The sequence below is a fragment of the Anomaloglossus baeobatrachus genome, chromosome 4 (assembly GCF_048569485.1).
Source record: "Anomaloglossus baeobatrachus isolate aAnoBae1 chromosome 4, aAnoBae1.hap1, whole genome shotgun sequence".
Lineage (NCBI taxonomy): Eukaryota > Metazoa > Chordata > Amphibia > Anura > Aromobatidae > Anomaloglossus > Anomaloglossus baeobatrachus.
The window spans coordinates 674058725-674075705 of record NC_134356.1 but is presented as its reverse complement, the minus strand read 5'-3'; the positions used below and the strand labels follow the sequence as shown (position 1 = coordinate 674075705).

The 16981-nt window shown below is 38.5% G+C and overlaps 1 protein-coding gene across 1 annotated transcript in view; it reads left to right on the top strand.

The window, feature by feature from the left end:
* NAT16 (N-acetyltransferase 16 (putative)) overlaps window positions 1-16643 on the top strand; it is a 40980-nt gene extending 24337 nt beyond the window's left edge. The window contains exons 2-4 of the mRNA XM_075346667.1: window positions 9474-9834; window positions 11127-11351; window positions 11480-16643. Coding sequence (XP_075202782.1) covers window positions 9637-9834; window positions 11127-11351; window positions 11480-12031 — 975 coding nt within the window. The 5' untranslated portion in view covers window positions 9474-9636 and the 3' untranslated portion in view covers window positions 12032-16643. The remainder of the gene's footprint in view (window positions 1-9473; window positions 9835-11126; window positions 11352-11479) is intronic.
* Window positions 16644-16981: the final 338 nt, after the last annotated feature.

Here is a 16981-nt window from a genome sequence, read left to right as displayed (position 1 = left end):
TTTATCATAGGTAACTTTTACTGTGACGTGTCCTGTATGATTTTAAGCCATGTGTTATTAATTGTAATCTTTGAGACCGTGGTCCCAGCTCTCCCAGGTCATTGACCAGGTCCTCCTGTGTAGTTCTGGGCTGATTCCTTACTGTCTCAGAATCATCCTTACCCCATGAAGCGGGATCATACATGAAGCCCCAGACTGAGTAAGATTGTCAATCATCTTATGTTTCTTCCATTTTTTAATAATTGCACTAACAGTTGTTGCCTTCTCACCAAGCTGCTTGCCAATTGTCCTGTTGTCCATCCCAGCCTTGTAAAGGTCTACAATTTTGTCCCTGGTGTCCTTACACAACTCTTTGGTCTTGGCCATGTTGGAGAGGTTGGAGTGTGTTTGATTGAGTGTGTGGACAGGTGTCTTTTATACAGGTAACAAGATGAAACAGGTTAAATAATACAGGTAATGAGTGCAGAGTAGGAGGAAAAATACCAGGACTGTGACAGCAGAATTCTTGCTGGTTGCTCGGTGATCAAATACTTATTTCATGCAATAAAATGCCAATTAATTATATAGAAATCATAAAATTGGATTTTCTCAATTTTTTTTATTCTGTCACAGTTGAAGTTACCTTCAATAAAAATTACCGACCTCTGTATTCTTTGTAGGGGGAAAACTTGCAAAATTGGCAGAGGATCAAATATTTACCGTACTTCACCACTGCAGACACGTCCTGTTCTGTATATTACTGTCATTGGTGACATTATGTGAATAGTAACAGATAAAAGAAAAAACAAGAAAAGAAAAAGAAAGTTTAAAAAATACTTTATTACTATTTAGATAATGGCAGCTTTATTAGCTTTATTAGAAAATAGACAAAAAGAGGGTACTAAAAATAATTCTAATTAAATGAATTGAAAAAAAATGCTACAATTAAATATGATAAATATAAAAAAATAAACAAATAGAATATAAAAGAATAATAGAAAAAAAAATAGGATACTAAAAAAACCCCCAACAAATTAAATGAATTGAAAAAAAAGCTATCATTAAATTAAATACATAAATATAAAAAAAAAACCCTAATAGAATATAAAAGAAAAATAGGAAAAAAAAGAAGAGGGTACTAAAAAAATCTAAAGAAAAACACAAATGAAATAAATTGAAAAAAATGCTACAATTAAAATTAAATAAATAAATATTATTATTATTATTATTTATTATTATAGCGCCATTTATTCCATGGCGTTTTACAAGTTAAAGAGGGTGTACGTACAACAATCATTAACAGTACAAAACAGACTGGTATAGGAGGAGAGAGGACCCTGCCCGCGAGGGCTCACAGTCTACAGGGAATGGGTGATGGTACAATAGGTGAGGACAGAGCTGGTTGCGCAGTGGTCTACTGGACTGAGGGTTATTGTAGGTTGTAGGCTTGTTGGAAGAGATGGGTCTTCAGGTTCCTCTTGAAGCTTTCCACGGTAGGGGAGAGTCTGATATGCTGAGGTAGAGCGTTCCAGAGTATGGGGGAGGCACGGGAGAAATCTTTTATGCAAATGTGGGAAGAGGCGATAAGAGAGGAGTAGAGAAGATCTTGTGAGGATCTGAGGTTACAAAAAATTCTAATTAAATAATTTGACAAAAAAAGGTACAATTTAAGAAATAAATAAAGATGAATAAAATAAACTAAAAGATAATAAAAGAATAATAGAAAATAAAGAGGGTACTAAAAAAAATAAAATTTAATGAATTGGAAAAAAAATGCTACAATTAAGTAAGATAAATATAATTTAACAAATAGAACATAAAAGAATAATTGAAAAAAAAAATATGGTACTACAAAAATCTAAAAAAAGAAAACAAATTAAATGAATTGAAAAAAAAATGCTATCATTAAATTGAATAAATAAATATAAAAAAAACTAATGGAATATAAAAGGAAAATAGGAAAAAAGAGGGTACAAAAAAAATCTAAACAAAAACCCCAAAAAACAAATTAAATGAATTGAAAAAAAAAGCTATAATTAAATTACTTAATTAAATAAATAAATAAATAAATATAAAAAAATAAGAAAGTAGAATATAAAAAAATAGGAAAAAAAGGGGTTATAAGTAAATACAATAAATACATTTTAAAAATAAGCTAATCAAATAGAAAGAAAAAAAATATATATAAAAAATGAATGGGGGGGAAAAAGATACATTGAATAAGTAACTAAAACAATAACATACATTACAAAATAAAAAAAAGAAGAAAACAAATGATGAAAAAAATAATAAGAGGAAAATCAGAAAACAAAATTCAATGATAAAATTATCCTGTGTCATCCTTTGTAATGATTTGGCTAAATTGAGACCCAATTTGTTTCCGGTTCTGTGCACTTGTAATTAGTGTGTTTTTTTTTATTTGTGAGCTATTTTTTTAGCATTTTTGTGTTTTCGCTACCCTTGAATTGCCAGGGCTCTTTGTCCCAATCTGTCACCAGCGTAGAACATCCTGTTCTGAATATTCTTTTTTTTTCATCATTTTGCTCAGTTGGCAAATTAACCGACCTCCTTCCAACACCCACTCCCGGATCATAATGAAGAAATTAAAAATAAAATTCCTGTGGGGTTACAATGAGAGCCTGGAAGGGTTTCTATAGATAATATATTCCATCGTGATCCCTCGCTCTCCACACTTCACTCATTAGGCGGCGGCGAAATTTTTTCGACTTGTTTACACAATGTCAGTCTTCTGTTAAATATAGTCAGAAAATCATCAGGTGGGAAAATCTGATGGTGACAACCAGTAATGAAGGTCGTCAGTCTCGTGAAATGACGGTAATTTGTCACCTACTCAAGGAGGAGGTAGATGTAGATGATCTAAGTATCTTAAATAACTCTTAGTATACTCATCCAGTTATTTTCTCTTTATTCCAAATATTTGGTAACATATAAGTGTAATTTAAAATAATATATATATATATATATATATATATATATATATATATATATATATATTTATTTAAATAGAAACCATGTTCTACTGCCTAAATTAGGTCACTGTGTTAAATATATTTTTATTTTTCTCCATATCACAAAAACAATTATTAGAAATCTCGAAATTTTCAATTTGTTTTTTTTTTACATTCGAATTTGCTGTTGTTTTAGGAAACAACACATGTACATTGTCACAATGATCAGTCCCCGATCCTATCTTTTCTATCAAATTATTGTGAATTGAATGCATGATATTGCCTACAAATGTATATTTTTTTCCATATCACAAAAATCATCACATTGGTCACTGTGAATTTTTTTTCCCAAACATTCAAACTTCCTGTTGTTTTAGGAAACAACACATGTACATTGTCACAATGCTTGGACCCTGATCCTGTCTTTTATATTGAAGCATCGTGACTGGAACAAGTGATATTGCCAATAAATGTATATTTTTTTCCATATCACAAAAATCATCACATTGGTCACTGTGAATTTTTTTTCCAAACATTGAAACTTCCTGTTGTTTTAGGAAACAACACATGTACATTGTCACGATGCTTAGACCCTGATCCTGTCTTTTATATTGAAGCATCGTGACTGGGACAAGTGATATTGCCTACAAATGTATATTTTTTTCCATATCACAAAAATCATCACATTGGTCATGACCTTTAAGTTTTAGCAAAACAAAAATGTAGAGTCATGCATATGAGATAAGAAGAAGACAAGAAGAACATTTAGAGACAATAATAATCCTTGAGACTGTCTCTTATTCCGTAGGCTCCATGACTATAAACTACCATCAGATATACTTACTAATAACAATAAATCTTTAATGAAGAAATAGAGAAACTATTAACCCTTCTATATCACTATGAATTTTTTTTCCAAACATTCAAACTTCCTGTTGTTTTAGGAAACAACACATGTACATTGTCACAATGCTTAGACCCTGATCCTGTCTTTTATATTGAAGCATCGTGACTGGAACAAGTGATATTGCCAATAAATGTATTTTTTTTTCATATCCCAAAAACAATAATTGGAAATCTTATAATTTTCACATTGGCCAATGACTCTTTTTTTTCGAACTTAATGTGGTTTTAGGAAACAACACATGTACATTGTCACGATGCTCAGTCCCCAATTCTATGTTTTGTATTGAAGCATTTGTGAATGGAAACAGTGACGTTGTCTACAAATGTATTTTGATTTTTTTTCCCATATCACAAAAACAATAATTTTCACATTGGCCACTTTTACTTTGTTTTGAATGTTCGAAGTTCCTGTTGTTTTAGGAAACAACACATGTACATTGTCACAATGGTCAGTGCCCAATCCTATCTTTTGTATCAAAGCATTGTGAATCCAAACAGTGACATTGCCATAAAAAAGGATTTTTAATTTTTTTCCTATATTACAAAAACAATAATTTTCACATTGGCCACTTTTACTTTTTCTTGAACGTTCGAAGTTCCTGTTGTTTTAGGAAACAACACATGTACATTTCCAGAATGGTCAATCCCCGATCCCATCTTTTGTATTGAAGCATTTTGAATGGAAACAGTAACATTGTCTACAAATGTATTTTTTTTCCATATCACAAAAACAATAATTAGAAATCTCAAAACCATCACATTGGCCACTGCGACTTTTGACTTTTTTTTCCAAACATTCAAACTTCCTGTTGTTTTAGGAAACAACACATGTACATTGTCACAATGGTCAGTGCCCAATCCTATCTTTTATATCAAAGCATTGTGAATGGAAACAGTGACATTGCCAACAAATGTATTTTGATTTTTTTTCCCATATCACAAAAACAATAATTTTCACATTTGCCACTTGAACTGTTTTTTGAACATTCGAAGTTCCTGTTGTTTTAGGAAACAACACATGTACAGTGTCATTCCACGATCCTATCTTTTGTATCAAAGCATTGTGAATGGAAACAGTGACATTGCCTACAGTGATTGGTGGACACTGGTTTTCTACATGATTTTGCCATTATGTATACTTTGTTGAATATTGTTTTCACAACTTTAATAAAAACAGTACGAACACAGAAGTGTCATTTTAACCCTGCCTCTGATGATAATGGGTCTGCTGAAAACTGTCCCTTTAAGGACAGGAAGTACTAGCCTAAAATAACCCCAGTGGACAGTGTGAACATTGTAGGATTACTAATTTTGATTTTTAATAAATATTGCAATAAATATAACCAAAAAGAAAATTGGCAAATTTTTTATAAAAATATATTTAACACAAAAATGTGATTGTTTAATAGGTTATTTTCTGATTAAAAATTAACAGTCTCTTTAATTATAGTGCAAAATAGTCTTTCAGAATCACACAGTGCTGCTTAATTCCCTTTTGCACCTTGACATAAATGTATTCTACATCCTTGATCGTATCGCTGAGAACCTTTATGGTATACGTATCTGTGTCCACCGTCGTTTCCTGGCTATGGCTGATAGTCGGAGCCCGCATTGTAACAGCTGATATTGGAAAAGCTTTAACCTCAAATATGAAGCGATATATAGCGATTGTGGCATTAAAAGAGCTTGACAGAAGGAGAACAAGCCGACGGGTTAAGATTAAAGCTGAATGCTTACAAAGGCATGACCTAATAGATTGCCGGTCAGGGTACTACAGGCAGAAAACTATACTTTTGCATTACTAAGATTCTCAGACTATAACAATATCTATTATAGCCTTTTATATATATATATATATATATATATATATATATATACTAGTTGTAGTGCCCGGGTGTTGCCCAGGATAGTAATGTCTCTCTGTTTCTCTCCCAGTCTCTGTTTGTCTGTCTCTGATTTCTGTCTCTGTGTCTCTGTCTGTCTCTGTATCAGTCTCTCTGTCTGTCTCTCTCGCCATTTCTGTGTCTGTCCCTATCTCTGTGTCTGTCTGTCTCTGTCTGTCTGTCAGTCTCTTTCCCGGTCTGTCTCTTTCCTTGTCTGTCTCTTTCCCTGTCTGTCTCTTTCCCTGTCTGTCTCTTTCCCTGTCTGTCTCTTTCCCTGTCTGTCTCATTCCAGGTTTGCCTCAGTCCCCATCTGTCTCTTTCACGGTCTGTCTTGTTCCAGGTCTGTCTCATTCCAGGTCTGTCTCATTCCAGGTCTGTCTCATTCCAGGTCTGTCTCGTTCCAGGTCTGTGTCTTTCCCCATCTGTCTCTTTCATCGTCTGTCTCTTTCCCCGTCTGTCTCTTTCCCCATCTGTCTCTTTCCCAGTCTGTCTCTTTCCCAGTCTGTCTCTTTCCCAGTCTGTCTCTTTCCCAGTCTGTCTCGTTCCAGGTTTGTTTCATTCCCCGTCTGTCTCTTTCACCGTTTGTCTCTTTCCCGATCTGTCTTGTTCCAGGTCTGTCTCATTCCAGGTCTGTCTCGTTCCAGGTCTGTCTCGTTCAAGGTCTGTCTCTTTCCCCCGTCTTTCTCTTTCATCGTCTGTCTCTTTCCCCGTCTGTTTCTTTCCTCATCTGTCTTGTTCCCCGTCTGTCTCGTTTCAGGTCTGTCTCGTTCCTCATCTGTCTCTTTCCCCGTCTGTCTCTTTCCTCATCTGTCTCGTTCCCCATCTGTCTCGTTCCGGGTCTGTCTCATTCCCCATCTGTCTCGTTCCCCGTCTGTCTCATTCTAGGTCTGTCTCTTTCCACGTCTGTCTCTTTCCCTGTCTGTCTCTTTCCCCATCTGTCTCTTTCTCAGTCTGTCTCTTTCCCTGTCTGTCTCGTTCCAGGTTTGTCTCGTTCCCCGTCTGTCTCTTTCCTGTCTGTCTCTTTCCCCATCTGTCTCTTTCATCATCTATCTCTTTCCCCGTCTGTCTCTTTCCTCGTCTGTCTTGTTCCCCGTCTGTCTCTTTCCAGGTCTGTCTCGTTCCCCGTCTGTCTCTTTCCCTGTCTGTCTCTTTCCTCATCTGTCTCGTTCCCCATCTGTTTCGTTCCAGGTCTGTGTCGTTCCCCGTCTGTCTCATTCCCCATCTGTCTCTTTCCCGGTCTGTCTCTTTCCACGTCTGTCTCTTTCCATGTCTGTCTCTTTTCACGTCTGTCTCTTTCCCTGTCTGTCTCTTTCCCCGTTTGTCTATTTCTTCGTCTGTCTCTGTTGACTTTCCCTGTATCTTTACTTATTTGTCTCTTCCCTGTCTCATTACTTGTCTCTGTCTCTTTCCTTGTCTCTTACCTTGTCTCTGTCTCTTTGCCCGTCTGTCTCTTTCCCCGTCTCTTTTTCCCCGTCTGTCTCTTTCCCCGTCTGTCTCTTTCCTCGTCTACATCCAGACAAAAAGGTATAAAAGTCAATACAAAATGGTGTCAATAAAAAAAATCCATAAAAAAACCCCATGCAGATTCATTTCTAGCAGTTAATAAAATAATGGCATTTGAAATGCTTTAACAAATAAATAAAAAATTGCTAAAGGGGCAATGCGATATAAAACAAAATAAAAAGCAAAGACACTATTACTCACAAGATAAATCCCCTGCCACTCCAATGCTGTTGCTTAACATAACTTGTTATTTACTTTGCTACAGCTATGCCATGTCCAACTACCCTTATGACCACTGCAGTCAATCATTAGCATCAGCGGTCTTGTGCCATTAACAGTGACTAATGGCAGTAGTCACATGGGTAGAGGGGCATGTTATCATTAAGGAATTATGCAGGTGAATTATCGGGTAAGTAATTTTTGTTTTATTTTATGTCATTTTCACCTTTAAGCCAACTTTTTTCTGTTCTTGAAAATCCTATTAAATGGTCAAAAAGTTTCAATTGACATCTTTGTGTGCAATTATCACCACCGACAAAATTCCATTAAAGGGACTCTATCACCAGGTTTTTGTTCCCCCATCTGAGAGAAGCATAATGTGAAGACAGAGACCTTGATTCCAACGATGTGTCACTTACTGAGCTGTTTGACAAAGACCTGATTCCAGCTATGTGTCATTTACTGAGCTTCTTGACAGAGACCCTGATTCCAGCGATGTATCACTTACTGAGCTGTTTGACAGAGACCCTGATTCCAGCGATGAGTCTCTTATTAAGCTGTTTGACAGAGACCCTGATTCCAGTGATGTATCACTTACTGAGCTGCTTGCTGTAATATTGATAAAATCACTGTTTGTTTTCTCTGCTGCAGATCTAGCAGTTAAATAGAGCTCATGAATATGCTGGGCTACCTGCAAGTAGTCTAATGATCTATTTCTGATTAATCGGTGATTTTTTTTCACAACTACACTAAGTAGCCCAGTAAGTGACACAGTGCTAGAATCAGGATCTCTGCTCTTACGTTATCCTGCTCTCAAATTCTGGTGACAGATTCCCTTTAAAGAAACCATAGTAGTTATTTTTTAATTATCTTCCAAAAAGTTTGAAAAACTTCATGATCACATTGACTTATAATGGGGTCAGTTAAGTGCCCTTCGCGGTTCCAATATTTTTGATGGCAAGAATAATGTTGCAGACTATACAGTACTTTTCATCGAATTATCTTCCAACAAGTCTGAAAAACTTCATGTTCTCATTGACTTATAATGGTGTCCGTTAGGGGACCATCGCGGTTCCTATATTTTTGACAGCAAGAATAATGGTGCAGACTATACTTTTCATGGAAGTATCTTCAAATAAGTCTGAAAAACTTTATGATCTCATTGACTTATAATGGGGTCAGTTAGGGGCCCATCGCGGTTCCTATATTTTTGATGCCAAGAGTAATGGTGCAGACTATACTTTTCATGGAAGTATCTTGAAATAAGTCTGAAAAACTTTATGATGTCCTTGAGGTATAATGGGCTCAGTTAGGGGCCCATCACGGTTCTTATATTTTTGATGGCAAGAATAATGATGCAGACTATACTTTTCATGGAAGTATCTTGAAATAAGTCTGAAAAACTTTATGATGTCCTTGACGTATAATGGGCTCAGTTAGGGCCCCATCACGGTTCTTATATTTTTGATGTCAAGAATAATGATGCAGACTATACTTTTCATGGAAGTATCTTGAAATAAGTCTGAAAAACTTTATGATCTCATTGACTTATAATGGGATCAGTTAGGAGCCCATCGCGGTTCCTATATTTTTATTGATTTCCACAGGCTAAAACATTGATTCTATTTTTTCATTAATTGATCCTTTCAAGGCCGTGATGCCAAACATAGATGAGAGTTGTGGAATGAACAGATGACTTACAACTCATCTATTAACACTTAAAGAGGCCACGTAATGTATAAGTAAAATAAAAAATAAATTACTCTGCCATGTTAATGGACTTGGCACAAGTAATATTGAATCATTACAAGGGCTAAACAACTCAATACAGCCAAATGTGACCTTATTGGTCCCATTTGATGCCTATTAAAATGCAAAATTACACTATTATATGGAATGTTCAAGTGTATGAAAGCTATAGTTTAGGTAAAAAGTAAAATGTTAAGAATATTGAGTATTTTTATTTTGCATACTGTATTTGCTTTTTTTTCTTTCTGTGACATTTTCTCCATAGATCTCCTGTGATATCTTATTACAAAGATCGATTTTACTCAACATCTCAACCTCCTCAAGTGTCCTCAGCTTGTTTGGCTTACTGGTGGCATTGGTCTCCTTCACCACTTTCGTGGCTTCCTCACTCTCTTTTCTTTGGCGTTCCTGGCTCTTCTGGCCTCCACATGAAGATTGAAGCTATACCCGGTGTTCCTCAAGATGGGGATTTGGAATTTGTGCTAGCCACCGAGAAAGAATTTGAAGAAGTTATCTCTATGTCCCATGGGATCTATGCAGGCCTGGACTATCTGCCAAGTCGATACCACAGTTGGGTCAATGAGAAAGATCGAATGGTTGTGCTAGCCAAGAAGGAAGGAGATGTTGTAAGAAAACACAATGGTTCAAAGAAACCTCTACTTTTCATAAACTTTTTGACCAACTGGGCTTCCATCTTGCCCTACTGGTCTAATATATTGCTTACGCCCATGGGTATATGTTGACTAACACCACTGTCTGCTGTCTCTGTCCATGGATACTGCCCTGTCCCTGAGCTCATTTCTTCATGCATTGATATGGACTTTAGGAGGCCTCAAGGGCCATTCACACAGCCATTGGTGCCGTGCAAAGAACTTATTGTATGATCCATTGAACTTTGATAATGAATTCGCCCGATTTGCTGTGTCAATGGTCCTTCCCAGTCAACAGGTGCCATTAAATGGCATTAAACCCAACGAATGAACAGGAAAGACTGAAAGCCCAAATTAATCAACGCGAAAAATTCTTTATTTTTATGCCAAAACTAAAGTCATCTGGATTAACAAGGGAAAACTTGGATTCCCTACCCAGCACCAACCACCCTTTTCCTGGTTGAACTTAATGGACTTATGTAATTATCTATACATGTACAAAAAAAGCTCATAAAAAATGGTGGTGGTTGGCATTGAAATATTCAGCCATGATGGAACACGTGACCATAAAGTTCCGTATATACATGAGAGGTTGATAAAACCTAAAGGGTGGCTCAGAATTTTAAGATTTATGCTCTTTTTTGGATCAAGCCTCCCTCCGTATGCTGGACACCCCATTGGTCACCAAAAGAATATGCAACGCTGTAATGTATATCCTCAGTTGCTTGCAGTGCCCTCTACGGGAGACTTAGAGCCATCACTAATAAATCAGTAGAGCCTTTGATTTCTATAGCCTTCCATGGATGGAACATGGACGTAGCTTGGATGCCACCTTTGAATTGGCTCTAGTTAGGAGAAGAGAAGCCGATTCTAGATTAATATGGCGTAACGAGGCCATATGGAACCTTTACAAGAAAATAACCACCACAATATCAATAAATCCCTTTACCAAGAACCTGATTGAAAAAGATCAGATTAGGAACCATTTTGAAAGTCCAAGAGGGGTGGGTATGTAGTAATAGAATCACCAAATAAGGGAGGGGGCATCACAAATTAAGCCTAAGGAACGGGCATGCACCTTGTCAATGAGATGTGCTGCCGATTGTTCCAGGTAGTAGCAACTTGGGTGTATATATAGCATTCTTAGTCACTCACAAGATGCAGTTATAGGGTCTCCAGGAGATCAGTTAGGCTCATAACATAGGTCTTTTAGGTTCTGGTAGGTCATAGAGATGCTAATTTGTTTTCCCCTTCGACTTCAACCCTAGATTGGCCTCCTTTCCATGTTCGTGGTGGACGGTGGGGAGACAGCTCTACTTGAAGGACTACGAGTGGCGCCATGGGAGAGAGGCCGAGGTGTTGCCGGGGTTCTTCAAAGGTTCTGCAGCCAATTGGTGAAACATCGATACCCAAGTGTCAAAGTCATAAGGCTGACACGAGATGACAAGCTGTCTCCAAAGGAGCTTAACAAGTATAGAGTCATTGCTAAACAGGTATGGTCACGGCATTGGTCATGGGCAAGATTGGTAATTCAATACTAGAATTTTAACAATACCTTCTCTGTTTTTTCCTTTTTCCTTCCATGTTGTCATTTACATTCCATCTCAAATTTATCACACAGGGCATACTTCTTGTCCGTTTCAATGCACCAGAGTTTTCCTCTCGTATGTCCTCCATACAACTGCCTGCCGGGCCATCTCATTCATCTCCACCTACCCTCTTGTCTCCTGACGATGTCCATGCAGTTTTCCTGGAGCGTGGTGGCCTCCTGAAAGACCTCCTGCCGAACCAGACTCTCGTCCAGGACTGGCAACCATTCCAGGCGCTTCCTGGGAATTATGACCTGCTACGCCGCAAGTCCCTTCGTTGGATGACCGATGACAGCGTTCGACCCCGGGTGGCTTCTCTTTGCACCCCACCATTCCCGGTTCCGGCAGGGCCGCTCTGCTTCTACCTCAACATTGATGTCTTTGGTTCTGGTTTGCGAGGGGCCCAGGAGCAGTTACTATCTCACCTAGCTGCTCATGTCCCCCTGCTGCCAGGAGATGTAAAATGTCAGCTCTTCCTGCCCCCAAACATGTGGAGGCCCATGGCTGATTTTTGCACCTCCGTGCTGGGCTTTCAGCTGGATAAAGGTTACACAGAGCAATATCTTCTAGAAGTAGATATCTAGAGGGACTTAGAGGCCCCTTAAAGGCCCTACCCCCACTTATATAAAGTGAGGGTGGGAAGCAAACCCAATCCGCATTATTGAAGCCACTTCCTATAACTGAGCCCACCCATTAGATATAAAACTCACCTAGTCCCTCACTCATCACTACAGATATATGTCTCCCCTTAAATGTGAAAAAGTCCTATATCACCCACATGTTGCTCAATATATATATATACAGTGTATATATATGTGTAGAGCATAAGGGATGATAGGATGCTGACCAGCATTATATATTGTTCTAACATGCTCCTCGTGGGCGAGGCTTTCAAATGTGGGTGTGGCTAAGTGTTGATTGGGTAGAGCTTGGGCAGCTTGTCCTCAATGTATTGTCAATCTATATGTATATATCTATGTATATACATATGTAGACAGACCTTTCCTTTTCGTACTGTCCTGCTAACATTGCACTATACGTATGAGTGTACGTGTGTGTATATATATATATTTAAGGATATATATACACTATATATATTTATACAGGGGGCTAGGGGGAGTGTAAGGTATAATAAGGGGGAGGGGTAGGGATTTTATACTCTGCACTGAGTTTTTCGAGTGTGTGTGATAAAATATTTCTATATTTATTGCACTTTTTTCAGACGGAGGGTAAGTCCGAGGCCATGCGCTGCGTATATATACATACACATACACGGTTTCTATAGTGTGACCGCAGCTGTCTAGATGTGACACACGAGAGATAGTTAGACTTATGCAATAATTTGCACTGCACACGCCGACGTTGAAGTGGACCCGACGGCCTCACCTAACGGTTAGTCGCCAATTTTGTGGACCAAAGTGGCGAAGAGATATATTTTAACATAACTGCTGACGGTTTTGGAGGCTTTTTTTTCTCCGCGTTTCCACTAACCCTAGGTTTTGGGTAGATCTAGGCAGGCGGGGATTTGGAGGGGGGTATATAACATTAGGATAATATATGATTATAGAGTTTATGGTGTAATAACATGTGGCGGCCATAGATGGCGCTGTGAATGATGATACCAGCACTTACTCATTATACTGTAGGTTAGGACAACCATTTCCAGTTTGGAGGGACCGAGGAGATGGCAGCTGCCTTTATCTGATAGGTAAGAATTGCACAGCACCCACGTGAAACAATGGGTGCCCACCAGTGGCGTAGCGGGGGCTGCCAATATTAATAATATTAGTAATAAATAATGCACCCTGAATGCAAGTAATATAGGGATTTTATACTCTGTATTGAGTTTTTTTTAAGGATTTTACACCCTCCCCATATGCTACGCCACTGGTGCCCATCAGTAGAGACCACCCTAGATCGTATAAACTAGTGGAATATTCCCTGCAATTACACATAGTCACCACTAGAGGTCAGCACAGTTTAATCCACATTGTAGAACTCACTGCAGTTACACACAGTTACCACTAGAGGTCAGTACAGATTAGTCTACATTGTAGAAATAGGTGCAGTTACACACAATCACCACTAGGGGTCAGTACAGTTTAGTCCACATTGTAGAACTCACTGCATTTACACACAGTCACCACTAGAGGTCAGTACAGTTTAGTCCACATTGTAGAAATAGCTGCAGTTACACACAATCACCACTAGAGGTCAGAACAGATTAGTCCACATTGTAGAAATAGCTGCAGTTACACACAGTCACCACTAGGGGTCAGTACAGTTTAGTCCACATTGTAGAACTCACTGCAGTTACACACAGTCACCACTAGAGGTCAGTACAGTTTAATCCACATTGTAGAACTCACTGCAGTTACACACAGTCACCACTAGAGGTCAGTACAGTTTAATCCACATTGTAGAACTCACTGCAGTTACACACAATCACCACTAGAGGTCAGTACAGTTTAGTCTACATTGTAGAACTCACTGCAGTTACACACAGTCACCACTAGAGGTCAGTACAGTTTAGTCCACATTGTAGAAATCACTGCAGTTACACACAGTCACCACTAGAGGTCAGTACAGTTTAGTCCACATTGTAGAAATCACTGCAGTTACACACAGTCACCACTAGAGGTCAGTACAGTTTAGTCCACATTGTAGAACTCACTGCAGTTACACACAGTCACCACTAGAGGTCAGTACAATTTAGTCCACATTGTAGAAATAGCTGCAGTTACACACAGTCACCACTAGAGGTCAGTACAGTTTAGTCCACATTGTAGAACTCACTGCAGTTACACACAGTCACCACTAGAGGTCAGTACAGTTTAGTCCACATTGTAGAACTCACTGCAGTTACACACAGTCACCACTAGAGGTCAGTACAATTTAGTCCACATTGTAGAAATAGCTGCAGTTACACACAGTCACCACTAGAGGTCAGTACAGTTTAGTCCACATTGTAGAAATCACTGCAGTTACACACAGTCACCACTAAAGGTCAGTACAGTTTAGTCCACATTGTAGAACTCACAGCACTTACACACGATCACCACTAGAGGTCAGTACAATTTACTCCACATTGTAGAAATAGCTGCAGTTACACACAGTCACCACTAGAGGTCAGCACAGTTTAGTCCACATTGTAGAACTCACTGCAGTTACACACAGTCACCACTAGAGGTCAGCACAGTTTAGTCCACATTGTAGGACTCACTACAGTTACACACAGTCACCACTAGAGGTCAGTACAGTTTAGTCCACATTGTAGAACTCACAGCACTTACACACGATCACCACTAGAGGTCAGTACAATTTAGTCCACATTGTAGAAATAGCTGCAGTTACACACAGTCACCACTAGAGGTCAGCACAGTTTAGTCCACATTGTAGAACTCACTGCAGTTACACACAGTCACCACTAGAGGTCAGCACAGTTTAGGCCACATTGTGAAACTCACTGCAGTTACACACAGTCACCACTAGAGGTCAGTACAGTTTAGTCCACATTGTAGAACTCACTGCAGTTACACACAGTCACCACTAAAGGTCAGTACAGTTTAGTCCACATTGTAGAACTCACTACAGTTACACACAGTCACCACTAGAGGTCAGCACAGTTTAGTCCACATTGTAGAACTCACTACAGTTACACACAGTCACCACTAGAGGTCAGCACAGTTTAGTCCACATTGTAGAACTCACTGCAGTTACACACAGTCGCCACTAGAGGTCAGTACACTTTAGACCACATTGTAGAACTCACTGAACCTTCCTCAGTCCCTCGATCGATGACTTTTCTCTCCGACGCTCGTATGTAACGCGTTGCAAACCTTGATGTGCGCTTAAATATTGTGTTGCTTTGTACAATAATAAGGATTTACTTGACGTGCTACTAATATTTGCTTTGGATCCTAAAGCAGCTATTGCTCTCTGTTATCTCCCCTTTGCTACATAAAGAGCCAGGCTGCTTTGTCTTCCAGTCTTTTAACAGAATAGAAAAGCTACTCTTCCCAGGAAACACTGCACCCCACCCCTCCCCCCAGTGATCCTACCACTGGATGCCCCTCCCCCCACCGACTGTCCTCTCCCCAGCTTTGTGTCATGCCCCACCCATTTCCGAACCTCATTTGCATAGTGTGGGCCTCAAGACTAAGTAACCTGCAGAATTTCCTATCTGTATAGTAAACATGACCTTTAAGGGTTTTTCCACCTTAAAATAATGGCACCTTTATTCTAGGTAAATAAAAAAAATATTAAAAAAAAAACCCAAAAAATTGCATTATATGCAAATTATAAATTATTAATTGCATTATATGCAAATTAGCACTTTTTTAAAGGACCATATATGACATAAGCACAGACCATGTGATATAAAGGTGCCAAAGGAGGAAAAACACCAAAGATTTGTCATTGGAGTGGTGTTTGTAAATTTAAAGGGGAACTCCATCAAAAATTTAAAAACCTCCTAGCTGTTTCAAACGCACTTAGTTATGTCAGGTTTACTTGACTAACCAATTTAATATTGGTATTTATGAAGATTACATTCCATAGACTTATGTAAAAATTAAATGCAAATTAGGTCATTTAGAAAAAAAAATTAGTTATACCAAATAAATCATGTTATGCTGCTTAACATGGGATTATAATGTCTCTTTAAATGGTTAGTCACGTTAGTACAAATCCCTTAAAAATGCCCTAGTGATAGGGTAAGGACCCCGCAATCTTTTAAAGGCCAGAGTGCAGATTAGCTGTAAAAGTAAAATGGGTGGCGCTATTGCATTGGGGCCTATGGAAAATAGATGCAAAATCAATTAGTGGTGAAACATGGTACTGCAAGTGAATACAAAAACTGAGATGTAAATTGCAATAACTTTTGAAAGAAGCATCAAGCCGAAAAAGAAGAGGACTCATTCTCATCAGCAGGGAGGGGGTCAAGATATATGAAGGGGCCTGACTTTTTCATGACGGCAAAAAAAAAAATCATCTCTGTACTAAACCCGGATTGTGTATTTAGGATAAAGTCTGTGGTCATGTATCTTCCATATTTCTTCGCTGGCACAATTGTGATATTCTATGTAACCGGTAAAATGATTTGTCTATTCATCTGCACCCCTATGTCTGTACAATGCTGTAATATTTTACCCCAAGTTCTGCAGTAATATAAACACCAAACCCGGCTCCTGATAATTACTGAATATATCTCCTGTGTCCGCACTGACCACAAAACCCATCACTCCATCTGTATGCACCATAATGACCATATCGGAAGAGATCAAGGAGCAAAGCAGCTGCAGGTAGGTACCTGTCTATAGGGGGCAGCATTATAGCACTTATATTCCGGTACATACAGAGGGGAAAATAAGTATTTGATCCTCTGCTGATTTTGCAAGTTTTCCCACCAACAAAGAATGGATAAATCTGTAATTTCGATCATCAGAACTCACTGCAGTTACACACAGTCACCACTAGAGGTCAGTACACCTTAGTCCACGTTGTAAAACTCACTGAACCTTCCTCAGTTCCTC